The sequence below is a fragment of the Electrophorus electricus genome, chromosome 18 (assembly GCF_041902795.1).
Source record: "Electrophorus electricus isolate QZ-2024a chromosome 18, ASM4190279v1, whole genome shotgun sequence".
NCBI classification, from domain to species: Eukaryota; Metazoa; Chordata; class Actinopteri; order Gymnotiformes; family Gymnotidae; genus Electrophorus; species Electrophorus electricus.
In genome coordinates this window covers 7,390,001-7,417,694 of record NC_137514.1, presented here as the reverse complement: position 1 = coordinate 7,417,694, position 27,694 = coordinate 7,390,001, and the positions used below count along the sequence as shown (strand labels likewise).

General features: G+C 40.1%; 2 protein-coding genes across 4 annotated transcripts in view; one reads left to right on the top strand and one right to left on the bottom strand.

Moving 5' to 3' along the window:
• Positions 1–428: 428 nt before the first annotated feature.
• On the bottom strand, positions 429–21,719 carry nt5c2b (5'-nucleotidase, cytosolic IIb). Of its 3 annotated transcripts, XM_035534775.2 has the most exons (18): positions 21,566–21,719; positions 19,490–19,619; positions 15,230–15,303; positions 10,558–10,675; positions 10,300–10,395; positions 9,917–10,008; positions 9,365–9,422; positions 8,666–8,759; positions 8,416–8,469; positions 8,200–8,283; positions 7,998–8,039; positions 7,702–7,809; positions 7,264–7,330; positions 6,875–7,045; positions 6,408–6,459; positions 5,978–6,038; positions 5,432–5,608; positions 429–3,963 (listed from the first exon to the last, which is right to left on the bottom strand). In XM_035534775.2, the coding sequence occupies exons 2-18, from the start codon at positions 19,588–19,590 to the stop codon at positions 3,724–3,726; spliced, it is 1,689 nt and encodes a 562-aa protein (XP_035390668.1). In that variant the 5' UTR covers positions 19,591–19,619; positions 21,566–21,719; the 3' UTR covers positions 429–3,723. The 3 variants fall into 3 exon arrangements, with proteins under 3 accessions (XP_035390668.1, XP_035390667.1, XP_081557156.1); XM_035534774.2 differs by lacking the exons at positions 19,490–19,619; positions 21,566–21,719 and adding an exon at positions 16,016–18,378; XM_081701030.1 differs by lacking the exons at positions 9,917–10,008; positions 10,300–10,395; positions 10,558–10,675; ... (1 more) ...; positions 19,490–19,619; positions 21,566–21,719 and adding an exon at positions 8,866–8,907 and having other exon boundaries at positions 8,666–8,761; positions 9,365–9,424.
• A 1,413-nt stretch (positions 21,720–23,132) lies between these two features.
• The window catches only part of inab (internexin neuronal intermediate filament protein, alpha b), a 5,494-nt gene continuing 932 nt past the window's right edge, over positions 23,133–27,694 (top strand). The window contains exons 1-3 of the mRNA XM_027009493.3: positions 23,133–24,637; positions 25,278–25,402; positions 25,723–27,694. The exon at positions 25,723–27,694 is cut by the window's right edge and continues 932 nt beyond it. Coding sequence (XP_026865294.2) covers positions 23,597–24,637; positions 25,278–25,402; positions 25,723–25,978 — 1,422 coding nt within the window. The 5' untranslated portion in view covers positions 23,133–23,596 and the 3' untranslated portion in view covers positions 25,979–27,694. The remainder of the gene's footprint in view (positions 24,638–25,277; positions 25,403–25,722) is intronic.

Here is a 27,694-nt window from a genome sequence, read left to right as displayed (position 1 = left end):
CTTCCAGATCTCCTATACTTAGAATAGAAAAGAAAGGGCTTTAACCTTTTTGTCTGTTTGACATTAAGGTATAAATCTGCTAAAATTAGTTGCGGCTGAATCCTGAGGTCTGATGAACAAATGTAGGTCACTGTGAGGTTACTGGTATGTCCATCATTTTTGTCAATGAAGAAACAAAGCGCTAACAATTTATGTATGTTTGATGAAAACTGAAGTTTTAGAAATCTTACAATTTGAATACATTTTGATGCAGGGTTATTCCTGTCGTGCCATGAAGCCTTATGTATAAACCAAATTAAGATATTAAATTTAGTTTTTAACCATATATCTGTGGCCACACGTGAAGAATCAGCAATGATTATATTATTTCTGAATACAAGTCCTTTACACATGTTTAGGTTCATATGATGAATTTTGGAGAGACCGTGTTATTTTTCCAGAGTTTATAATGCTTATTTTCAACAAAAATTAAAACAGGGACATGCAGAAGTGAAATGTCATTGTATGATTCAACAACAAGAAATGAAGCACTTACAAATGACAGAACTAAAACTTTATGCTTACAGTATGTAAATAAAGTGTATGTAACTACATGAACAGTTTCTGTATAAATTTTAACTATGCACAAAAAATAAACTAGTGCACATGACAAAGACATAACTCAACTTAACAACCTAGGGCAAACTGTGAGTTTATGTAAAAATTATCTTTGTATTTCAATGCAACGTTCCCCAGATGTACAATTTTTGAAAGCTCAAGCACATGCAGTTACACTGTGAAATTAATACAAGGAATCATAGCAAAATCTTTTCCCCCATAGTAATGATTTTGACACCCTTTTTCTTTGCAAGTCTGACTACAAAAACATTGTAGAAAAAAAAAAAAATCACTTAGATCATTCAACTTCACAACACACCTATAACTGTTTCTGTACCTGCAAAAGATGTGAAGAACAGGCCCCTGTAATCCAGAAAAATGTACAGTATGTATTATGCATTGATGCCTATCAAATGTGCCAAAGAAACTTTGCAAACACTGGCAAAAATGTCTACAATGGCCCATGTCTACAGTGCTGTTCTCAAACACACAAGCTCTTCACATTCTTCTTTTCCGAATCACTGAAAGAACTGCCATCTCACTTATACACTGAGCAACATACAGAATGTTTCATGTAGCGGTAAGGTATGAAGCTTTCATAACTCTTTAAAAATAAAATATTTAAAAGAGCAAACGTGGAAAACCTTTTCAGAAAAGAACAGTTATAATTTTTGGTAGTCAGATGTTCAAAACAAGGTATGTGTATACTGTTTATATAATGATACAAACACATATACACAAAAAGGCTAGAAGGTCTTCTTGGAACAGTACAAGATGCATAGCATGAATTTGGAGGAAAGTCCACATCTACCAAGACACCTTTTTGAAGAGCTGCCTTGTATGAATATTTCCAGTTTCCATTTTAAAATAAAGACAGTTATTCATCAACTATGTTGCAAGCCATTTAAAATAACCTATATGAAATAAACCTGTTAGTTCTGAAATATTCACATTTCAAACATTCACCTTTTGAATTTGGCCATCTGACCAAGAGATACTTTTCTTATTGAACTGAGACAAAGGTTCTACATAATGCCTGCTTAAGCATAGATTTCCTTAAGCTGATCCTCAGCTACAACAAAACCATTTTTTTCTAAAATAAAAATAATATAGTTATAATACAGTACATATAGCAATATGCATTTTGCTAAATATACTGCAGCTTCATTGAAAGCTTCACTGTTAGACTTCTTTGTATACACAGTATTGCATGTTATCATACTTAAAACACCTTATCCCTCTAATTTGACCATAATGCTAACATTCAACAATTTAGCTAATATTTAACTGTGGGGAGAACATTTGTAGATCCTTAATTCTGTAATGTTATATGTAGCAGGTAACTTACAGGTGTTCTTAGATATAATGAAAATTTGATTTTGATCAAACTGTTAAACTATGTTAGACTGTAACTGTTTAGACTACTTCAATAGTTTTTCTACCCCAAAGAACAATATTAATTGCCTTACAGGAAAAAAAAAAACCTCCTCTCACCAAAAACCCCCCAAAACAAACAAGCAAACAAACAAAAAAAATCTCAAAAACATACAAAACCATGCATCCACTGTTTCTAGTGTTTGTGTGTTTTGTTTTTTTTATTAAGTCTATAAAGATCTTCTTGAGGTGAAAAGATCACTGGTCAGAGAGCTCTTAATGCTACTGGTCCGCACAAGAGTACATTCTCCAGGATGGAACTGGAATTGGACAAACTGTTGACAAAACAATTAATGTCCTCTTTGCTCTTAATTACATTGTAAAATTTGATACTAGTATATATCTATTTATATTTATTTTCAAGTTTATTTAAATCCTCTACTCACATGTAAAATACAGTATTTACAAGTGTATACACACACAGTCATTCATATATATTCATATATATATATATATATATATATATATATATATATATATATATATATATATATATATATATATATATATAAAATTTATTTATTTATTTATTTTAAACACACACACAAAATAGCTAAATATGTATTCTAAGAAGAAAAAAATGACAGCGCGTTTATAAAGCCAAAAGTGCCTCGGTACACAACCATCTTTGCTGTATAACACGATCCTTGACACTGCTGCCATTAAAAGGAAAAAAAAACATCCAGAGAGGAAACAAAACTCCAACTGGCCATATGTAGTCTGGCCGGCACAGAGGTTGCCTGGTAACAGGGGTACTTGTGTTAGCCGCACTCTTCCATACCCGTCACAGAACTCCAGAGTTCATTCATATTCCCATCACCACCTTGGCTCCAGCAGGGACACACCAAACCCTGGCCGCCTTTCCTTTGCTTTTTTTAATACAACTCCAAACAAACACTTGCTTCTTTTTGTAATCTCCCCCTGAAACCTATACCAGGCCAAGCTGGGCTCATACATGGATTTAATTAGCAACAATAAGCCCATGTTAGTAAAGGTAATAATAATAATAATAATAATAATAAGTCAAATATGACCACAGTCCCATGAACGGGGGGGGGGGCTGTGATTTGCTGAGTTGTCAAGTATGCATAGTCAGTAAGGGCTTCTTTAACCAGCAGAACTTCAACACAATTCCCCATGTTCCCCACTGCAAAATGATGCATAAGGTACAGAGGATGAGGCACAGGCTGAGGCCTACAAGACCTTACAGTGAGCTTACAGTGAGCTTACAGTGAGCTCCGCCCAGCCCATGAACAGAACACTTAATAACTACAAACTGATGGAACAGGAAGTGGGCGGTAAGCGGCCCTTGCACTGTCCTTCTGTAAATGAGCTCAGGCTTCTGTCTTAACGTAAACCCATGACAGCGCCTGCCCTATAGCAGCTTAGGCTAACTCAGAGTGAATGATATATGATTTAGCATCATTTGAAAACCACCTCATCTCAAATGGTTCAATAAGTATAACCTTAGATAAAAGAACGAAAGAAAATACCCACAGAAGTCTTCTGTGTTCTCATCTGATATATAAACCACCGGAAATGAACTCTACTGTGCCACACATTCTCAAGTAGTTCAAAAAATATATAATCCTTTTTTTCCCCACCCTCACACACTCTTCATTTTGCTTCGCTAAAACTAAACTTCCACTTTGAGCAACAAAGTGCACCGGCTTGAGGAGATCGGTGCTGATCTTACTCTTCCTCCTCCTCCTCCTCCTCCTCTTCGTCATCGTCCTCATCGTGGCAGTGCGTGATCTCCTGCGGGGCTTGGGGGAACAGCTTGGGTGGCTTGACCTCGCTGAGCGAACGCGCGAGAACGTTGCGCTTGCACTCTGCATCCTTGCAGTCCACGCAGTGGCGGTTGCGGGTTGCCAGCGGTGACTCTGTGTCCGCATCCACGTGTGTGTGCTCCACCGTGGATTCATGGGGCATCTGCGCAAACAAACAAAACTATAAATGAAGAAAATAGTGCTGCACTGGTGCGTTGCAATGAAGATGAGCATTGAATGCTTTTACACACAGGATGCACATGATCATGGTGTCCAAATGTAATCCAAGACCTCAGTAATAATACACCCAACATGATGACTCAGCAACAATATATGCATATATAACGATATGCCTTAATATGCTGATTTCTTCTATGCTTGCTTTCAGATTGTGCGTGCGCGCGCGCGTGCGTGCGGGAAAGAGGAAGTGCAGAAGGTTGATGTGTGTGCGCACGCATCTGACAGAATGTTTTCTCAATGCCACAAGTCAGTATTCCAAATTCACAATACGTACACTGTCTGTCTTATTTTTGTGCCTCACCACCTTTTCAAAGCAACCACTTCCTATACGTTTGAAAATAAGGTGTACACACCCTTAGCCCTCAATGCCTGATATACAAAATTATAGTTATGATAAATAATTACCATCAGTCATGACAAAGAGATGGATTGCATTCTATGAAGCAGGTACGGGTTTTGGGTTTTTTGGGTTTTGAATTAAAATCACACTTTAAAGAGATATAATCATTTCTTAATTTTCTCCTGTACAAACTACAACAAATATTTAGAGGGACAAGATGGCCAGACCAAAACAGAAAACCACATTGGTCAAGGCTGAGTCGCCTGGGTTTGACCTGAAGAGGTCATTGTAATCCAAATGCTGGTTAATTGTAATCCAAATGCTGTCTTCCAGGTGTTTTTTTTCTTTATTTTATTTTATTTTTTTAAAGAAAACAGCCATAGCTGCACGTAACAACCACCAAGCAGTGATACTCAGAATACCACTGCCCAGTCATGGAAAGCAGAGTCATGGTTTATAATTACCTAAACAAGGGAACCTTTTAAGCGCAACTCAATTTAATCCCTGTGCCAGTTAAAGTGCACAAACACCACAGCACATCACGGAACAGCCCGACATCGACCGACAATACAAAACCACTGTCAATAGCATGATACAACTAACCTGGCTGTGAACTGTGTATGCTGGCTGCACACTATAACCTATATATATATAATTACCCACATCCAAATAAATTGTATACATAAGCAAATTGGCTACTGATCACCTGATAATGCAATTCCTATGTCTTGTAACACCCCCCACCCCTCCACTCTTTGGACATACACTGATCTCATACATGGCCTCTCTGGAATCCAAATTGTGGAAATCCATGATAGTGAGGGAGAATTTTAATCCCTGTGTGTGTCATCTCACCAGTACATGTGCAGTTGTGAACAGATAGCTGAAGAGGTAGTAGAGCAGTTTGATGTCTGTGTGTGTGTCCTCTCACTAGTACATATGTGGCTCTGAACAGATAGTTGAAGAAGCAGTAGAACAGGTTGATTTGTGTGTGTGTGTGTGTGTGTGTGTGTGTGTGTGTGTGTGTGGGTGTGTGTGGGTGTCCTCTCACCAGTACGTGAGCAGCTCTGAACAGGTAGCTGAAGGGGTAGTAGAGCAGGTTTATGAAGGAGGCAGCGTACAGGTCAGCGTAGCGCATCACCTGTGACGCAAACAGAGTCTGGCGAGACCCACTGCGGAAGAGGCTGCCCATCATCCCGTAGCACATGTCCATGTCATGGGTCACTTTCTATAGAAGGAGATGAGTTCCCAACAACCTCTTTAGAATGTAACACCTTCCCCAGTGGGGAAAAACATGGATTAGATAATAGATTATGTTAAAAGATAAATATTAATAGATGAAAAGATCTATAGATCACTGCTAGTCCACAGTACCTCTCAACTTATTCCATTATTTATTATCTTAAATTGTTTGACCAGGTTCTGGTTTGTGTTGCAAGAAACTTCATTTGGCTCAGAGCACCAAAAAAGATCCTGTATTCTAGGTCTTTTGAGTTCTTGTATGTGACAAGTTATGTTGGACAGCTACTGTGTGTGTGTGTGTGTGTGTGTGTGTGTGTGTGTGTGTGTGTGTGTGTGTGTGTGTGTGTGTGTGTACCTTCACTCGTCTCTGGATGGCACTAATGTCCGGTCTCTCATTGCTGCTGCTGTCCAGATGTCTGAGAATGGAAGAAGGCAGGAGAGAGAAACAGGTCATGTCAAGGAGAGTAAGAGGCATAGAGTGAAAGAGGGACAAACAGCGAAAAAAAAAAAAAAAAAAGTGAAGTTAAAGAATTGAGAAATTCTCTGAGAGAGACATGTGTACTGGACAGAGTTGAGAAACTCCCTGAGCGATAATGGTATTTGAAGGGGACAGCAATATGGTGAGGTCACTCAGTGTAAAATAACCTGGCCTGCAGGAACCCCGAGCTTTACTGATGGCTACACCTTTTGACCAGTGCAAACTTTGTACCCAGAGCTCACGCATACACATGCACACACACATACCCCATTCAGGTGGAGAGTACTACAAAGAAAGCTTTACTCACTTGTATAGCTCTGCCAAGAAAATGTCCAGGCCCTGCAGTTCTTCAAACAGTGCTGTGAAAGACAAACAGAAAGACAGCTGTGAACAAGCCCTGACAAGTAACCCTCTCTCCTGTGTTTCTCCCCCCCGCTCCTCCCCATTTCATGCTCTCATCATTCTAAAAATGACTCCATTCATCTTCTGTCAAAAATGTACTCTCTCTTTATTCACTTTTATCTTCATTCTTTTCCATTAAGACTTTGAAGCACTGGAGGTCTACACACATTATACAGCTGCACCTTAAAAATAAAAACTTGGAAATACTGAAAACAATTCTACCGATTTAGCCTGATTAAATTCGCTTGCAGTTCAAGCCATTTTGCTTCACTCAGTACATTTAAGTTTCATGTGTAAACTACTGTAGAGGCAGTGAGTCATCTGTGCTCGTGGCTGGTGGAGCCTCTCTGGCTGGCGTGGCCCCCCACTCACAGCTCTTGTCGGTCCACACGTGCAGCTCCTGGGCAAGCTCAGGGATCACAAGGAAGGTCCTCCATCCCTGTCGCTTCTTGGACTTCAGGATGTCTCCAAAGATGTGGTCACCAATGTAGAGGATGTCCTTCCCTTTAGCGCTCAGCAGATCACACACAATGTCGGAAGAGCCTGTGGGCAGAGAGCCGAGCAGAGGGTGTTGTGTGTAGGGAATAAACATAAGCATTTTGTGGTACTGGGGTGTGCATGATGTATGTGGGAACGTGTGAGGTATGTCTACGGTATGCAGAAAGTATGGGTGGTAGAATTTAGTATTTAGATTGTGTGTTAGATTGGTGTGTTAAAAGTGGGTGTGCATTTGTGTGCGTGTGTGTGTGTGTGTGTGTCACCTCCAGAGTAGACTATGCCATGCTGTAAAGGCCCAGTGTAGGTTCCAATCTTCAGCCTCCCAGTGGACTATGACAGAACACAGGAATCATTATTCAGAGCCTCTTAACCTACACTACACACATATACACACACCACCTTAATACAGGTACTGTGTAATGCTTATACTTTCTTATACTTCTTTTCCAGCAGTTCATTGATCTTAGACCTGCTGGGACTGCAGGTTTGTTCTGTGAAAGCACACCACCTATTAGCTAGTCAGCACAGGATACTGAGTGTTGCTGAAGACCTAAAGTGTAGTCATCGAGAAGGCCTACTGCGCTGTTGTTCCAGAATGTGGAGCAGTGATTACACTGGCTGACTGCATGCCTATGCTCGCACGCACGCACGCATGTGTGTGTGTGTGTGTGTGTGTGAGAGAGAGAGAGAGAGAGACTCACCGTATCGACCTGTCTCAATACTGTACCCTCTCCGAAGAACAGCGGCTTCCGTGCGTCTACCAGTATCAGGTCAAAGTAGGACTGCCAGGGCCGGTGAGGAGAGCCATGCTACAGAAGAAAATGTGGCGTGAATTCAGCAGTGTGGAAAAAGTGTAGTGAATCCCAACACAACATCCCCTTCTCCAAAGCAGAACCAAGTTCACCCACATATGCTTGTTCAAATATGAGTAAACATTGAGAGGTGCTGTGTTATCCACTCTGACTGAACTAGTACAAGTGTTAACCAAACTACTTACCTTTGGCCCGTAAGGAAAATCAAACAGGTAGGTCATGATTTTCTGCAATTTAAAACGGATACACAAAAAAAAATAAAAAATAAAAATCACTTGGTGAAGAATTACACGTGTATTTCTTGTTTACTTTTTGATGATCATGTAGGCACACGTGCATGTGTGCATGCGTGGCTGTGTGAGTGTAACGTGGTATCTCTAAACTCACGTCGGTGTACTTGTAGTCGCTGTTGGTGGCCAGGAAGACCTTGGCGACCTCATTCATGCGGCTCAGCAGTAACGGCAGCTTAGGCTGTGGAGCAGGGAGAGTACTGGGATTCAGCGCACCGTACAGACCCTCACCGCCAGTCGCTGTTCTAGAAACAGCACAGCGGAAAGGACGCAGGAAAAAAATAAAATGGAGCCAGCCTGAGGAAACACTTACATCTTTCACCACATACTTCTCCAGGTTTTCCACGGTCTTCTCCTTCAGAGTTCCCTGTGGACAGGAGGACCCAGAGCATTCGATCTCTGTTCAGGATAAATATCAAGCTAATAGACCTGTGCATGGTCCATCATTAGTTTGCTGGGACCCACTGTCATTGCTGAGAGGAAAAATATCAATGGAAGCATTCCGTTTTCGAAAGTTGCTATACATAAACTACTTCAACGTCCAACCCAGAATCCCTTGCTACCTTAAAGTGGACCCAGTCGACAGCGTCGCGCACGTCCTGGAACATGCTCTTGAAGGACATGAAGAGGTCCCCGTCTTTGAAGCCTGTCTCACAACTAAAGGGGTTCAAAAAGGGAGATGACGCTAAGACTCGGTGCCCTTCGAGTTGGCTAACACACACTATCGACAGTCAGACATGGTTTAAATGGGACAGTCTTCCCTTGTTTGAGGTTGTTCCGAGCCAAACAGGAAAGCCCTCTCCCCCTAAAAGGACCAACAATCCATTTCAGAGGACATGCATCCATACCAGAACAAATCACACACTCAATTACATCTGCACGGGCTTAAGGCTATAAGGCGGAGTGTTGAAATTATGAGTGTTATTCATTACATATGTTCCTTGATTCTGCTCTTAAAATTATTGCTTATTTGCTCTATGAGATACATGCTATAGGATTAGTTATTATAGATTAAGATTAAAATTTTAGTTGTCATGCCTGTACACAGTTCAGTGTACTACAACTGTTCTATAATAATAGGCTTTTAAAGCATGCCATAAAATGATTTTGCCACATTGTGATTTGCTCATCATCAGTTAACAGACGAATATGCAAACCACTGATAAGCCTTCCTCAGCTCGCATGTGTGCGCATGTCCATACATGTGGATGCAGTATCCAACATAACAGTTGTCACAGCAGTGCTATCAGAGAAATTCTCACCTGGCATAACGGTCACAATTGGAAAAGAAGTCAACCAAGCAGGCGTAGAGGTAGGTTTCTATGTGGCAGAGAAAGGAAGACAGTGGCAGATATTGTAATGTCATAAATAGCTTGTATACTAGCATTTAATTTGGCCTACTTGTCATTGCTAATATACAATTTAAATTTACAGCAAACTTAAAAAGTAATTCAAACCTGGCACAGTTTGGTCAAATACACATAAAGGTAAATATAAAGCAGTTAAAAATATGAACTGTGAATTTAAACAAACAAACCATCAACAAGGAAAACTGTAAGCGGCTCCAGAGATATTCAAAGTATTCAAAGTTTTTTTATTTGTCACGTACATAGTCATACATGGTATAACTCGCAGTGAAATGCTTTTGTGACTGCTCTGTCTGAGCTGAGGGGACACAGGGATACATACAGTATATGTATACTATTATATATGTATATAAATACACACAATGTACAATGTATATTTATATGTATATATGCGTATATGCCAGCAACATGGCTGGTCGGGATGAAGGATGGTGACCAACAGCCTACCTGGCAGGTTGAAGAGAGTGTTGAGGATGTAAAAGCGCTCAGTGTCATCACGCTGGATGAACTTGTTGGGGTAGAGCTCTCTTATGTCAGGCCTGGCGTAGGGCAGAGGAGCACTATGAGAACTCTGTACAAATGGAGTGCCTCCGTATGGGAAAAATATACTACAACAACTTACAAGTTACAGCACCTCATGTAGTGCTATAGATTGTGACAAAGCAGACGTACGTGAGTGTGCAATTAGTTAGGTTACTTACTATGTGCAAATTACATGCTAATGTTGGAGAATAACATGCAATGATGTATGCCAAGTTAGATTTATGTGGGGTTCAGTTACTGGGGATTTTGAGGATTTTATTAACATATCAAGTAAGATGTTTTCTTACCCCCGCAGGAAGTTAAAGCCATGTACACAGACCAGGATGTTACCATAGGCGTCCACCTTTAGAAGGTTACCGTACAAGGTATCAAACACCAGCCCTCTGGAGTAAAGCAGAGAATGCAATGTTGATGGTTAAGCTTATTTGTGGACTCACTAACACTAAATGACTCACCATGACTCAAAAGAAATCACACATCAAGAGGAACTGGTGACATTGTAGTAGAACCTCTAAGCAGTTGTTTATAATCTTAGAGTGGCTTACCTAGTAGGGAAGGAGGGGTCATAGACAAAGCTGAGCAGTTCCTGTGGGTAGCCAATAGAGACCAGCCGTTCCACAGTCAGGTCAAAACCCAACGACTCATATTCTGGAGATTTGTACACTAAAATAGTACAAAAGCACAATACAGTTCATTGCACTGTAAATTATCAAATGTTTGAGTTTTCACTTGGTAAAGCATGTTCTTTAAATCCTAAAGGAACCATTTTTGTGCATTTGATGCAAATTTTTAATTCATTTAAATCCAGAAATAAATTACACTACTACACTACTACACTACTGGGCTTCATAGCACTACAGCCATTGTCAGTTATATTCCTGAGTTATATTCCTAATGGTTCCTGAGAAACATTATATTTGATGCCTCGTTCTTAAAACAGCTCTCATTGCTAGAAATAAAGCTGCATGTCAAAGTACAAACATAAGAGTATTATTTTAGGGTCGTTGTGTTGCAGCTTCACCCTGGGCACCCGAGAAGAGTGTCCAACACCCCTGTGGAAAAACATCACGGAGTGCAAAGCTAACCGAAGTATTCACATTGCATTCACATTGGCTTAGTGGGATCCCCAAATGTCCTGTGATCTAATCTGGAGTGATACTGGATACATTCACCCTTTTACATTTAAACCCGATTAAAGCCCCATGCCTGTGTAGGAGGCCCTGCTACCATTTCAGAGACAAAAGACCCAGCAAAGAACTTTGAGTCCTCTGTCTGTTTTTCCAAGCCAGAACTCAAATGCAAGCAGGATAAAAATAAGAATAAGAGGGACATCAACAAAACAACATATGACAAAGCACAGAAAGAGACTCTGTCCAGCTCTTGTCGCTCATTGCTATGAAGGAGAGAGGAATGTGTTTGCACTGCTTGTGGATGCTTCGTCAGGTCACGCTTAAGAAAAATTGATGCAGCTAGGAGTGCCTCAGGAAGCAGCATTGGGGCCTCTAGAGATCCTCAGGGTTAGATGCGGCCAAGTGGCAAACAATTATGGAAAACGAACTTTTATTATCAGAGTTCTCTGTGCCCATGACAGGGTTCTATCTGAACGCTTAAGAAATGCCTTAAAATAGCTGTATTTTATCTTAACTGTTGCTAGTTATATATAGCTTATTGCCCATTTTATGTACACTCTGCAAAAATGTAAGTAGTGTAGTGTGACAGTCTGCTTTGTATGTCACATTTGCACTAACCAAATGTGTAGCATTCCTAAATAAAAGCGATTATGTTCTGGATTCAGCATTTACCTTTGTTAGTGTTCTACAGAAACAAGTATTTTTTCCTATGCCACCTCACCTGTTGTCTGAATGATGAAAGATTCAGGGTTTAAACTGCCATATTTACTTTCTCACCAGCCAGCATTTTTTTTTGTGTTTGCTATTACCAGCTTCTTGACCTATTTAAGCGTGAACAGAACATGAAGGCATGTAACACACATACAGCACCACAACAAGCAGAGCAGAGGCATGCTGCCAACAAAGTCCTACAGAGTCTGTAACTCAGACCAGATTCCTTTATCCAAATAGCAGACCTACATACGCGCATCCCCCCCGTTTCCAACTAGCTCCATGGGCCTCCCAGCCCTCTTAAGCTCTGGGCTGGTACAAAGAAACCTATTTTGAGCATCTTTCCCTTTCTGTCATCGCTCCCATCAGCACCCTTTTGGTAATCCACAGTCCTTTGCAACCTTGGGACCATGACAGAGCTAGCACACTACAACTATGCATCATGGAAATATTTACTGACAGAAAATGTTGGTAACAGCAGTTTAAGATTAGACTTACTAGTGTGGGCCAAAAGAGGAAAAAGATGTGCAACAAATAATACCAAAACAACATGGCTGAAAACATTTCTAATCAAGATGCAAAATGCAGAACAAAAGCATAATTAGCTGGCTCATGTCTGCACCAATTTGACCATGATTTCATCTGAGCACGCAAGATCTTAAATAGCAAAGTTCACTTTGAACTCTCATTCTAATAGTTAAGATGGTCTTAACCTTTTGTTCCTTCATGGGAATGCTGGCCTTAATTAGGACTTTTGAATGGGTTGTTAATATCAGTGAGGTTTAAAGTTGCTTTGAGATGTAGCAATACCTGAAATTCATCTGCACAAACAGTCAAACACATCAAGCAAAGGGAAAGCGTGCTATAGGCTTGTCTACAGTTCACTCAGTGTAAAGGGCCTAAGGTTTCATTTACTATAACACTGCAAACTGGTGCCACACTGATCAGGGACAATGGCCTACCCAAAGTGCTATCTGATATTATCTTGATAGTGTTAGCTATGCTTTACGTCCAAAATTAGAGTTAAAAAAAAATAGATAAAGGTTTCGTAATTCACCTTCTATACTCTCTGCAAATTCAATCCAACAAGTCTCTAATCATTTTCCGTGATCTAAAGCTTTCTATGGATCACAACAAAAACAATACTACCATTAATAATTTAACTTCCAGTATAAAACATTAGACTGATTACAATATGAACATCAGCAATGCGGTTCTCCAGTCTTCATTATAATTCTGACAGAAACATTAAAATGGAAATAAACCTTAATCAGTCTTAATCAGTAGTAGGTACATAATGTCACAATTAATTTTTTTACTATGGTACTGGTCGGTTGTTGGGGATTCCTATTCCCACTATGTGGAAGTGTTAGACTGCATTTTTGAGCTTGTGAAGTATATCATAATTTTTTTAATCATCACAATATGACAATATGGCAAATAAATGGTGTATCTATGAGAAGCCCTTCTCTAGTTCATGAGAATTTCCTGTGGCAGGGTATAAGAGCAGCCATCTGGCCCCTCAGGCTCAATTATGTTCCCCTTTAGCCAGAGCTTCACTGACAGATCATTATACCCCAGAAGCATGCATGTAGGTTTGCACGTAGAAATGCTGTCTGACAGCCTAGTGCACAGGCCCACAGCCAGGGAGTAAAACACATACCTGAATGTCAAAATAAACAGTTTAACATGCTTGATGCAACATGAATCTACAGTTTTCAGAGAACAAACTGTTCCTGTGGTGAAGAGGGTCATGTACAATATGCATTCAGTTTTGGAATAAATGAATGGTAAAGTTTTTCAAAAATCTTTTGAGTGTTTGAATGGACTGCATCTGAATGGGAATGTGAATAGCCACATACTGAATTCAGATGTCATCAGTTCACATTGATTAAGTCTGTCAATCTGATTAAGGCCTGTCAACACCCTGCTGGGATGGAGAACCTGACCTTTGAACTTTCAGATTGTCCAACAAGAGTTCTCACATTATTTTTATTGCAGCCACCAATCTCAAACATGGCAAGTGAACTGATTAATCTTGAACCTTATACATCTGAACTAGGTGTTAAAGGGCTGCGGACACTCTCAATGTCTTGCTTAGGTGTGTATGGAGCTGGAACACAGTGAATATGTGGACTGGCTGGGTATCCTTAAAGATCAGATTGAGGAACTCTGATTTAGACCACCTGAACTGGAGAGGAAATGTAAAGTAAAAAAAAGTAAATGATCTCTACAGCAGAGGGACTTTACTACGTATTATGAATATGTTATATGCTATTAATATATTTGAATTATATACTGAATTGAATTATATTGTATTTAAAAAAGAAAGCCAGTGGAAATTCAGTTTTTTGGCTGATTAGCAGTAGCAATAACTGGGTGATAAACATTATAGCTACATCCTTCATTATGGCTCTGCGCTACACCGTCCTGTGAGGTTCAGAGGCATAGTGTCAGTGACCTAAGAGAACTTGGTGAGGTTTGCGGTTGCAACCTGATCATGACATGTGACAACATGATAGCCCTCACTCTTGTAAACATTACTACTAGGTTACAGGCAGCAGCAAAAGCTGTGGATGATGACAGCTGAGCACCCACAAAATCTCACTGGGGGTTCACAATGGAAGCAGACCGTGGAGAGCGTTACCCCCTCACGCCAGTGAGCCATCAGCACTGGTGCATCATAGCAATGGTCCGCTCTCCTAAAGCAAGCAGTCCAGATTTAGTGTCCAGTCGCCCTGCTAGTCACGAAGATGCAGTACAGAATGCAAGGAGATGTCAGAAACCCTATGCATCTGGTCCATGTTAAAAATGTTGTGCAAACCAAACCCTGAATGGTTTTGGTTTGCCAGTAGATCCAAACGACATTAATATATCAATATATAAACAAGGTGGCCTAATTTGCTGATCAACATTGCGTGCAAAAGGAATTTTAAAGTATGTTTCTAAACAAAATGGCCACTCTGGGATTTGATCCCCTTGGAAAGAGACATTTTAAAGGTTAAGAATGAAATAAATCTTTGTATGATGGGAAATATTGCATGTATTTTTCAAATTCCTGAACCCAATGAGGAACATCTAAATATACCCAGGAATTCTACTGTATGTTTACTCTGAGACTCTGAGTATCTGTGTTGCTGCCTATTTTTGAGTCAAGGAAAAGTTACCTTCTCCCTGGTAGGTGTAAAAATTTCACAGCAGTAAGGGACTGTGGTCAGTTTTAACAAGACAGAAATGGCACTGATTATACACCAGTGAGCCTCTGGCACCCAAAATGGCTGACATTCACAAAGTAAATGGCGGCAAGTTGGTTAAAGAGGAATGTGTCAAACTCCTGCAAACGAAATGGTTTAGCATGGAAGACATAGGGGCTTACCTGCTAAAGTATAATCCATGTCAAACCCAAAGCATTTGATTTTCTCCATAGCTAGACTTCTGTTCACAAATACTCTGAAAAAAAGGAGAAAGTAGGTGCTTTGTTATTTTATTAATATAAAACACACAATAGCAGTATTATACCTATAAGACCTCTAAAGTACAGCAACAGAAATAGACTAGAGACATCCTGTTAAATACATTTTCCTTGCTAATACAAATACTGGATGAGGGGTGGGGTGGACTTTTACTACTGTCCTTTAAATTCCATAGCTTTTACATTTCTGACCTAAAACCTAAATGTATCACATCACCTTTCCGAGAGAATAAAAAAATTCCAAGATTAAGCTGTAAACTGTCCAGACTTAAGAAAATCAGCTGTAGAATTTTGAGTAAAAGGCTTCCTCTTTGATAGGGACCGTGTGCTAAGATTGATCTGTGATGTTGTGTCAAGAAAACACAACTGATCGTGAACACTCCAGTGATGGCCCTAGTCAGGATAATGCCCATTGATTAACTCATTTTAATGTTTTTGATCTTCAAGTAAGTGAATATCCTATCAAAAGAGCATTTTTTATATATAAAACTGCAATTACTGCATATGAAACATTTTATCTTAATGTTAACACTATCACCCATTAAATAAACAGCAGCAATTATAGGCAAAATATTTTAAGGTTTCATCATATCCATACACAAAAACAAGACTTATACAAACTTATACAAGAACAAGACCAGCTCCCGAAGTATGTTTTTAGCATTCAAAACTATTTAATTTCCACCCTACCTCATAGCTGTACAAGTACACATGCGATCCATTTTCAGGCTGGATGTCACTGTCATACCAAGGCTGTAAAGCCCAACTACCTGTCCACAGCACAGCCACTCCTCCCCTGGCCCCAAAACAACGGTCCACTCCATTTGCTTCCTTGCCATTCAATTTCTGGTCTGCTGCAAAAATGACTGTGACAGTTTTGCTAGCTTCTCAGTTTCTGATTCTGTTTTTGACCTAAGGGCTGTTTGCTTACCCTCAAAAGACTTCTAGAACAGTAAACCAGGCAGCTCATTAACAAGCAATGCAGACAAACACTTACAAAAAAACGTATCTTCTTTTACTTCCACATTCTCATGGTACCATTTATAACTATCAAGTGATGACTAAGACTATACTTTAAGACTATGGAATTAATTCAGTTGCAAAGGAGATCAGGGTTGATGTAGTTCATATGTAGTTAGCTTATTGAACCATGAACCTAGAGGTGAACCAAGTGTAGCATAACTCAGTTCAGATAACACAGTCACCTTTGGACCTCAAACAAGCAGTACAGCCAGAGGCATCCTTCCTAGAACTGCGTGACAACTCACATTTTAGCTTATCTTCCATCATTATCACATGGAGAAACGAACATGGTGATGCCTTGCTACACACTAAAACCTAACAGGTTACAGAAGTATGTTACACACTGTAAATACATTATAAATAATACTCTCCCATTTCCTTAAATACAGACATTGTTAAATGTCAAAACACCCGAGCGTGGAAAAAAGTGAAAGACATCATGGCTACCTGAGTGACGCCTGCCCTGGCACCATGTGCAGGAAAACTGCTGGACCTAAAGGGCATTACATAACGCCAGTGGGATGGCAGTCTTGTCCTGCATTCTTTTCCTCCATGCTCCTCCTCACTGAGGTTAAGCATCTGCACTCTGTCGTTTGTGTGTCACATGTCCCACCATTGGTCCTGCTCTGCGGCTCTGCCCAATTTAGCTCCAAAACATCAATTTACAAGTCAGCCCACTGCCCACACCCTGCTGCCTATTGTGCCTATGTTTATGAAATGGTGTGTCACATGCAAAAAGACTGAGTGTGTGCTGACTGAATTCTAAATCAAAGATGCTGTAAAAATGTCTTTAGCTTAAAATGAGTTCAAGCCTCATTGCCCAGGCACAAAAATATGAGGAGAAACAAAATGGGTGGCTCCATCCCCTCTGAGGCCAGCAATTGTGTCAGTAACAAACTCAGTGATACTTTTTTGAGCCTCTGAAAAACTACTGACAAGCAACTATGCAGGCCTGCTACTTTAAAAGCAGATTACAGAGCCAGGACACACATCTTCATTAACCCAATTTGGTGGGTAAGCCCAGTTAAATCACATTAATTATGATTGACAACATATGTAATAAATCACCACCCTCCCCCTTAAAATCTGAGACCATTACCAATCTTGTTTTTTACAAAAAATCCAATAATATAAATTCTCTTTTTATACTTAGGTGGATCAGTTCTGGCTTTCTGTTTAGTACAGAATCTGAAGCGATCTGAAGTGATCTTCTAGAGAAGCACATACACACTCGGGAATATTTATACTGATAATGATCCTGTTTTATACTAGCCTTCGCAGCTCTCTTCTGCAGTACATGAATGCATAACTGAGATTATTTATACATTTATTTATTTAATATTTATACATTTCCTTTATTGGAATATTCCATGATTAGCATGGCTATTGCCAGATCTGAAGCCATACGTGTGCTCACAAATTATCATAGGTATGGTTGACTGAATCTCACAATACAGATTAGCAGGTATCACACTATGATTGGACAGTATGAAGGTAATGCAGTACACCCCAGTATTTAACAATGATGATGGTAGTTCAAGTTAGTCATGGCATGTCAAAATGGCAACATCCCAAATTTCTGCTACATGCTTACATTGTAAACTGCCAAGTTAACAGACTCAGCACATTTATGGGGGGACCGGACTGATTAGTGGTTGAAGTGCTCACTGTTTGAGGTCACACACTTATAGAAAGGGGGAAAAGCCAAAATGGCTGACAGCTAGTACATTTAATAGAAAAATGCTACTGCTGCACTGGCAGCATTTTGGATTCTTTCTCAATGAAAAAGGAGAACCAGCAAATCTTGATGAACAAGTATGTATAAAACACTCACAGCTAAACATGAAGCAAATGAAAAACAAAAAACCCTTTAATTGCTTCATGGATGCCATCAACCTCAAAAAGCTGGATGGTCACTGCTGGAAAAGCCGCAATGCAACTATCACCTTTAATGGGTGCTGTTGCCAAATCTACAAAATATACAAGGGACAATGGACAATGGAAGGCATGCACATTAGCGATTACAAAATATCTTGCTAATGAAATGGTGTCATTTCACACAGTCAAAAGAAATGTCATTAAAAGCCATGAACCAAATACTTGATTGCCAGTACCAGCTGTCTGGAAGAAAATACAGCCATTGCAGAAATATGTAAGTTCCACAGGATATACACCTGCTGCGGTTGAGGGCCAAAGCAAAGAAAACAATTTCAATATTAATTATTACAAAATTTAATAAAATGCATTTTATTAGGCAGATGTGTTTTTTTTAAATTAAGTAGTACACAGATTATATATGAGTTTATATAAAATATTTGGCTCAAGATTTTCTTAATATTTTTTGACAGGACTGTGCTATACACTTGGGGTCTAAGCAGCCAATGACGTGCCTGTCCAATGGTCAGCCTAAGCTGTAAGACATGTCCTGGCAGTCGGAAAATGAAGCAGTATCTCCCTGACATGGCAAGACACAGATGTTACCCAGACTACCAATGCTACACTGAAAAACCTTCCATTTATGTGCCAGCTCCTCCATATTCCTTCATACTTTAGCTGTGCAATGAAGATCTATTGGCAGCCTTAGGTGACAATTTTCTGCTGATTTCTTCTTAGCCAACCCTTGGATTTTGACCTTAAATATTACTGCTGACCAAGAAAGATCCCGTGCTTGGATCCACGAAGCAAAGAGCAAAATAAGACAAGAAAGAAAAAAAACTGCAAAACAGAGTATAGTATAAATAACACTGGATAGTTTTTTTTACCAAGTTGTACCAGTGTCTCAAATGCAGCCATCTTACACCACGTCTTAGCATTTACTTTTCAGTCATTCCCTTTTCAACCCAATTAGATATTACATATTTCCCTGAGGAGTCTGACAAAACTTGGACTGGGATTAAGAACCCTGGGATTAAGAAGTGTGATGGTTGGTTAAATCAACACATGACATATTGATTTTAATTTAATTGTTTTCCTCTGCACAGACTCCAACAATCTGTTCTGCAGCTAAAACCTAAAGGAATGTAATTTTTGCCATAGTAAGTAAACTGAAATTATGTTAAAAGGAAATTATTAAATATTAAATTAATAGTAAAATATTAACAGAATAATAGGTGCTTGTGTAATAACATCAATGAACCATACCTGTGATATGCTTCACGCCTGTATTTCTTCATAGCCAAGCCGTCCATATTGGCTGGGAGGTCTGCGTAATCCTGAAGTCGGTCGCTCCATGAAGTGGTCATATTTAAATCCTTCAACCTCAAAATTCAATCTGAAGGAAAGAAACAAGGTGGATATTATGCGGACCATGCTGTGATGTTAAGAGAGATGATAAGGACATATCTCTTTTCTCAGTTGTCTCTGAGAAAGGAGCCCAGCAAAAAGCCCATTAACAGCAAACTTTATAAAACAGCTTTTGAAGTCATTGACCGCTGACAGACTTCAATCACTGAACTGTCCTCCTAGCTCTGGGACATCTTGTAACTTGATTAAATTACTATACAAGAAAGGAATGGCCTTATCTATGACTGAAAACACTCTGAAATGTTAAAGGAATCTGGCCTTGTCACACAGAAACAAAGCCAAACTCAGCATCTGTGAGAAGTCATAACTGAATCTGATACTGAGGCTTTGGGCAAAATGAGATTTACATCATGTCCAGTGCCACAGCTAGTTTCTTTGGCCAGGTGAGTAGCCCCAAGCTTGAAATACCTCAGTGTCTAACATCAATTATTGCGTTTGAACTACCAGACTAAAGTAACCAAAACAAAGCTCATTGTTATCAGCTTATGACATAAGCTGAGCTGTTTCTGCCTGCATTTCTTTAAAAGAAGGTAAACTAGCTCGCATTTTACATGATGGTTAGATAACTTCCTAATCTACCGAAGCAAGATAAATGATTGGCACTGCCTTAGTCTGAGTCAGCATTTCCTTGACCCTGTAAATCTTGATGACTGTACTTGTACAAACAAGCTGGAAGGCTAAGAGGCAGAGGACAGAGGCTAAGGAATAGAGGAGTGACAGGGTTGAAATAAAGCTGCCTCAGTGAACAGTTGACTTTGAAGAAAAGTAGACTCTTTTTTCTTTCAGATTTTAGACAAATCCCATGGGAGACAAAGAATGAAAGAAAAAAAAATACAGACCCTGCTTTTGACTTAAGAACTACAAGCAAAGATAATGACCAGAGTCCTTTTTCACAAAATCAACTTCGTGTTAAGATCATCTTAAATGAGTGCTCTGAGTAAAACTTACTCTACATTTTAAAGATGATCTTGTTTTAAAACGCTTTTAGATAGGTTAGACAGTCAATGAGCGTCTGCCACATGCTGTAAATATATATATTAGTTTTTCTAGCATCCCATGTCAAGCAGCACAGTAGTTATCATTTTTGCTCAAGACAGTACTACTTGGATTTGTATAAGGATTTCAGTTATAGCTACACAACGTTACAGTACTCTGAAAACATCAATAAAATTAACATTAAAATCAATTTAGTGACGCAAGTTAAAAAGATTCAGGGTACAATAACAAATTCGGAAATACAAATATGAACTGAAACTTTGTATAAAACTTTTTCGACATTAATCAGATTATCTCAGTATTTAGCTAACCTAGCTAACAACCTAATTTATCGTAGCTAGCCTATTACTGTGAAGATGACTGACTTAACGTAATCAAACAGATTTTTTTTTTACCTCTGGGTAGCTAATTTACATTACCTATAGCTAGATATTATCTGCATTTTAGCTCGCTGTCTTTATTCTATAGCTAAAGAAATAACCTCTAGTTAGTCAAATACGAATAATACTGGTGCAGAGTAATGACCCAGTTAACGTTACCGAGGTGAACAGACTAGCCCTGACTGGTTAGCTATGGATAACGTTACCTGACAAACACATTTCTCAACTCGGCTGATTAACTAGCTAACTAGCTAAGTTATTCTAGCTAGCTAGCTAGCTTGGACACGGAGTACAGACAAAAAGAGCCTTGGCTTTGTGCAGTGCAACGTCCAACATCGCCAACCTTTTATTTTTGATTTAGCTAAGATAGTTGTTAGGTTAACGTTTCATCTTACGCTTCTTGAGAGACCATCAGAAGAGCGATGAATATAAAACACCACAAAGTAAATAAACGTGAGGCAACCTTACCGCAAAAAAAAAAAAAGAAAAAGCTGACAACTGTAGCTGGCCGTTTTAAATTCGATTTTCGCTCACTCACCTGTTTCTGAAGCAAAAGCAATACGTGCACAATCTGGAAAAGCTGAGCATTCGCTTTTAACAAGTCCTGAAGAGAAAATATCAACGATAAACGCAGTTCTGTTGCCAGCGTCTCGCTTCTGCCGTACAGTCAATAAAAACCTGTCCCTGATTCGCGGAGTAACGGGCGGTACTTTCTGCAGGGGGCGTGGTAATCTGTCACTCACATAACACAGGCCACGCCTGTCGTTAGATGTGTGAAGATCCGCCAGCATCACAAGACAGAAAAACGGATCGACTTGTAGCGCAATGTATTAGTTGTGTTGAAAAAACAAACAAACCACAAGTTCAAAAATGTATCAAATGGAAAAAACAGTAGCTGCAGTTTTTAAATGCTGCGAAATATAAAACCGTGACCGCGCTGTTAAACTATGTTATTCAAAATAGGTTCCGAGATGTTCCCTTCTCCTGTTAAAAAATAAATAAATTAGTTTCTTTCCTTTCGAAACTTCAAAGTAAAAAGTTGTAAAGGAGTAATCCGCGTCGCGATCATTAAATTAGGCTGCAAGTAACATTAAAACTTGCAGCCTAAAATCAATTTTAGACGAATAGTATAGATAAGTATAATGACGTATGTGAGGATTTTAGACTGACGCTTAGAAAACACTAGTGTGTTATAAAACCTGCAAGACTATAAAGACTATAATCTGCAATATAAAATATAGCCGCTTTAAAACACTAGTGTAATATAAATCTGCAAGACACTCTTGAAAATGTTTTTCGATGACAGCAATGATACCACAACAATAACTAATAATATCTCAGAGTGCATAGTGCATCTCTCATAGATTAAATAAGACATTATAAACATGAAAGCCATACAATAAATAAAACAAAAGAAGGTAACTGAATAGTGCGTAAATAGTAAAAGGCACACGGTTCATTAGGGTGTAGATAATACAAAGCTAGATAGATAGATAGATAGATAGATAGATAGATAGATAGATAGATAGATAGATAGATAGATAGATAGATAGATAGATAGATAGATAGATAGATAGATAGATAGATAGCTTTGTATTAGTCTAGCCTAATGAATAAAGTTTAGACTAATGAATAAATGGCATGCAATAGGAAATAAAATAGTAATTGTGTAAATGAAAGAAATAAAAGAATAGATTGGAAGATGTATGACGACTATCTGGGGGTTCCAATACTAACTATTTTTCACCTTTTTGGCGCTGAATTCTTTATTTGTGTTAAAAATATGTGTTAGTTCAGGACAAACAAAAAGGATCAGTTTGTTTCCACAATGCACTTGGATTGTATAAGCGTACGCCAAAAGAGGGCAGCAGCGTATTAGTCCAAAGTTATTTCTTCATCTTAGACGATGACTACACAGACTTGGATGGATGTTACTAAATTTAGCTATGTGAAAGCTGAATGATAACTAAAACTGATTACCAGTCATGTATGTTTATGAAAAGCCAGATACAATTAGTAATCCGAACAGATCCCATTAAATATAAATAATGTCTAATACTGAATAACTGAAAAAAAAGTCCATTATTAAAACAACATGCTGTAGCCTACCTACAGAAAGCATCTGTTCCGTTTATTATTTAATTTGTCTGCTTTCTGACGGGCAGTTCTGCTATAGCTTTTATCAAGTTCTCTCATTACATGCCGAATCGAGGCGTTGGCTGTTCTTCATGGATGCCGATGTCAACAAATGGGAAAATGTTCTTTCTGACATCAGCACTGCGCCAAACCGGACAGTTCCATCCGCGCAGTATATTGTCACCTTAGATACACTTTCCTTAAAGGGAGTCAGTCATGCGTGTACAACCTCGAGTAGAAATGCTCGCAGTGGTCTTAAAAGTTTAAAGTACTGATGTAGCTGTTTCAGCGAGGTTTGCCAAGGGAGTTGCGCATTCGTCTGCATTCAGGCAGGTTGCGGCTGAACATAGGCAGTGTGAATTATTTATTGGGACCGTCCTGCTATATAAGGGGGGCGCAGTCGGTTTTCTGCTCTTTATCTTTAAACGACGAAATGAGCTACGGATCGGACATCTACTCTGCCTCTTCCTACCGGAAGATTTTCGGGGACTCGCCCCGTTACTCATCCTCTCCATCACGGATGAGCAGCTCTCGGAGCGGATATAGGTCCATATCCCTCTCTCATTCTAGTACCCCATCTCTGGTCTCCTACAAGCGTTCCAGCCGACCTGCCTTTTCCTCACCTCTGACTCTCGATACCGTCGACTTCAACCAGAGCACGGTCCTTAGCAATGAGTTCAAGATTATTCGCACGAACGAGAAAGAGCAAATGCAGGGCCTCAACGACCGCTTTGCTATGTTCATTGAAAAAGTGCGCAACTTGGAGCAGCATAACAAAGTACTGGAGACCGAGCTTGTGGCGCTGCGGCAGCGACAGTCAGAGCCGTCTCGTCTGGCTGAAGTGTACCAGCAAGAGATCCGCGAACTGCGCTCTCAGCTCGAAGAGATAAACGGAGAGAAGAACCAGATGATGTTCGAGCGCGACAGCATCGAAGAGGACCTCCAGAAACTACGGGAGAAGTACGAGGATGAGATCCGAATGCGCGAGGAGGCAGAACATAACCTCAAGGCATTCAAAAAGGACGTAGACGACGCCACAATGGTGCGTTTGGACCTGGAAAAGAAAGTCGAAGCTTTGCTGGACGAGATCAGCTTCCTCAGAAAGGTGCACGAAGAGGAAGTGGTGGAGCTCACGAACATGATCCAGGCTTCTCAGGTGTCCGTAGAGATGGAAGTCGCCAAGCCCGACCTTACCTCTGCCCTCAAGGAGATCCGCAGCCAGTATGAATCACTAGCGTCCAAGAACTTGCAGTCGGCTGAGGAGTGGTACAAATCGAAGTTTGCCGATCTGAATGAGCAGGCCAGCCGGAGCAACGAGGCCATCCGCGCCAGTCGGGAAGAGATCAACGAGTTCAGGAGGCAGCTGCAATCCAAGACTATCGAGATTGAGAGTCTGAGGGGAACCAACGAATCATTGGAAAGGCAGATCCGGGAGATAGAGGACAGGCACAACCTTGAGGCTGTGGGCTTCCAGGTTAGTTCGTTTTTTTCATTTTGTCTTATTTCTGCAAAAAATGTCCAGCGGTGTAACCTGTTTTCATGATTTTAGGTTATGTCTTGAGAATCAAAAAATAAGTTAGTAATAAGTTACATTTAATTTCAACTTAATTACTAATATTTCAACTTAATTTTGAACTCAATGCATTTCTGAGTTTAGCTTCGTTTCTTGAATTCAAATACATTGAAATCAACGGACGTCATGGGCGTAATTCTCACTGTTACCACAATGACCACGTCACCCTTCTCTGTCCATGGTGCTAAAACCAGTCGGACCTCCAAAAGGGGGATAAATACTCAAACTTAAAAATGTATCATTCGACAAACGCCCGTCGAATAAAATAGCTTCTAAATATAACAATGTTACAACGATCATTTTCACGGTGCCCCACCCATTTCATCTCTCAAATCTTTTATAGGCTACGCGAAATTATTGACAGCGTATCGAGTGATGGTGCTTATCACAAGCACACATTTGTACAAATGTGAATAAATGTCACGAGCTGTAAGCTTTAGCAGTTTTTTTTTCTCAGAAGCTAGTCTGCTAGGAGAAACCTTTTTTTTAATTAATGAGACAATTGTAACTGTAAGTTTTGGATGAATTTTGCTTTGTTTAGGATGCAATTGGGCATCTTGAGAATGAGCTAAGGACCACTAAAAGTGAAATGGCTCGTCATCTTCGGGAATACCAGGACCTGTTGAATGTAAAGATGGCACTAGACATCGAAATTGCTGCTTACAGGTAAAGAAAAAGCCCTATCAGTCAGTAGCTTATGTTCACTATAAGCAGCCATAGATATAAATGGTGAATTTATGAGTAATTTATTACAACTAATCCTGCTCCCTTGAAATCCTCCTATCAGTAACATTCAGTAACATTTTTTTCCTCTCACAAATCCCTTCTCTGTCCCCTCACCCCACCCCAATTTTCTCAACTCCCCTCTCTCTCCCTTTCTCTCTCCGTTCCTCCCTTCTCTCCCGCTCTCTCTCCCTCCCTCCCCTCTCCCTCCCTCCCCTCTCTCCCTCTCTATTTCTTTCTTCCTGTCCACGCCCTTATTTTAGGAAACTGCTAGAAGGAGAGGAGACCCGCCTCAGCACAGGCATGAGCTATCCCATTCCGAGCTCCGCTTCCAGCAGCCCGAGCTACACCTACCAGAGCCGCATGTACACCAGCTCCAGCAAGAGCATCAAGAAGGATGGAAAAGACGACGAGGGTGAACAACAGCAGCAGTGGGGTGGAAAGTCCGACAGCCCTGCCTCCAAGACGGGTGACAAACATGACCCTGGAGATGTCAGCCCCATTGGCCAAAAGAACTAGGCTTCCACCCACTTCTCCTCTTGCTTCTAGCCCCACACCTAACTCACATTCCCCTTCCCCAACTAGTCTCCTCCACTAGGGATGTCTTAGAGAGGAACCTGATGTGTCAGCATATAAACTCTCTCTTTCTCTCTCCACATATTGACCACAGCATTCTCTGCAAGAGGGTGTGTGCACCCCATTTAGATATACCGTGCACTTCTGGACACGCTTCAGCTGTTGTCTGGCCACTCCCTGCTGCCCTCACTGTTAGCTGATCCAGGTCTGTGTTCTGCATTAGATGCTGTCTGAAACCTTTAAGTGCACTGCCACAGGCAACTATCACTACATTCCAAAAACCGATGTGTGTACTGTGTATGCGTGCGTGTCTGTGTGTAAATGTGCACAGTATATTTGAATCAAAATCCAAACCAGTCAGCTCACTAACTGTAACTGCATAGATAGACACAAATTTAGGAAAAGACCGAAAGTACTTTGTGACTTCGCACAGGACAAAAATCAGAGATGAGAGTTAGTGTTTATGTTGAACAAAATAAGGTTTTACACCCAAAAACTGGCACAGATCTTGACCTGCAATACTGTCTTGTCTGACCTGCAATACTGTCTTGTCTGCACTGTGCCATGGCGGTGCTGTTATGTGCTGACTGTACAACTCCCAGGCCCCTTTGTGAAGTCCATCACCTTTTATATTTTGTATGATCTGAGGTCAGGTCATACCATATCGCTCATCTTTAGCTGCTTCAAATCTTAGTTCATGTCGACAGAGGTGTGGATTTCAATCCATAAACCCAGTTCTAAAAGATCTTGAACACCGCTGTTCTGGTGCTAGAATGTTCCCTTTTCAAAACCTGACTCATGGTGCCTGTCTGAGTCTCCCCTTCCTGAAAATGTGAATCACTGGAGCAAATGTTGCAGCTTAAACCAATGCATGTTGTTTATACTTTGTTTGCATGGCCATCCAGCAGTTGTCTTTTACCATGTGGTAAGAAATTGAAGAGGGCAGTAGTGTGCCCTCAGCCCATCACAACATGCTAATCACACTATGACTACAATCCATTCGAATACGTAAGGTCGTGTCTGCTAATTGGACAAAGTGTCCGAGACCTGAGAGTAAAATGGAGTTGGCGAGAATGCTGGGGAGTGCTGTTGATGCCTTTATTCCCCTCCACATGCTGCTTGTTATTTGTGATTCATTTTAAGGATGGAAATTAGTTTGGCACACATTTGTCTGAACCCAGTTTATCTAAACACGAACACATTCCTATGAACTGTCAGCCAGGGAGACACAGTGCTTTTGGGGATGTCAGTTGTGGAAATAGAAGGAGAGATGGGTAGCTATAGGGTTGTTTAGGAAAGAGGTCTGAAGGAAAGAGGCTTCTTATTTATGAGCTTTAAGGCCTTACAGTGCTTTTGAGTTTGTCAAACTAAAAATGAACCGAATGACAGCACAAATGCATGGAGCTATTGATCTAAATGCTTTAAATGTTTTGAATGGAAAATGCAATCTAAAAACAAGCTATACCATGAATTTGTATGCATCAATACATCACATCTGCGTAAATGCACCATATCTACGTATTCATACCCACATACCAATGCATAACAGCCTATTTAAGTTAAGCAAATGTTTCACAAACCCACTGGACCACGTACTTCTCATAAAATAGACCTCCAACCATGAAAGGAAAGGGTATTTATCTTGATAATCTCAGACCA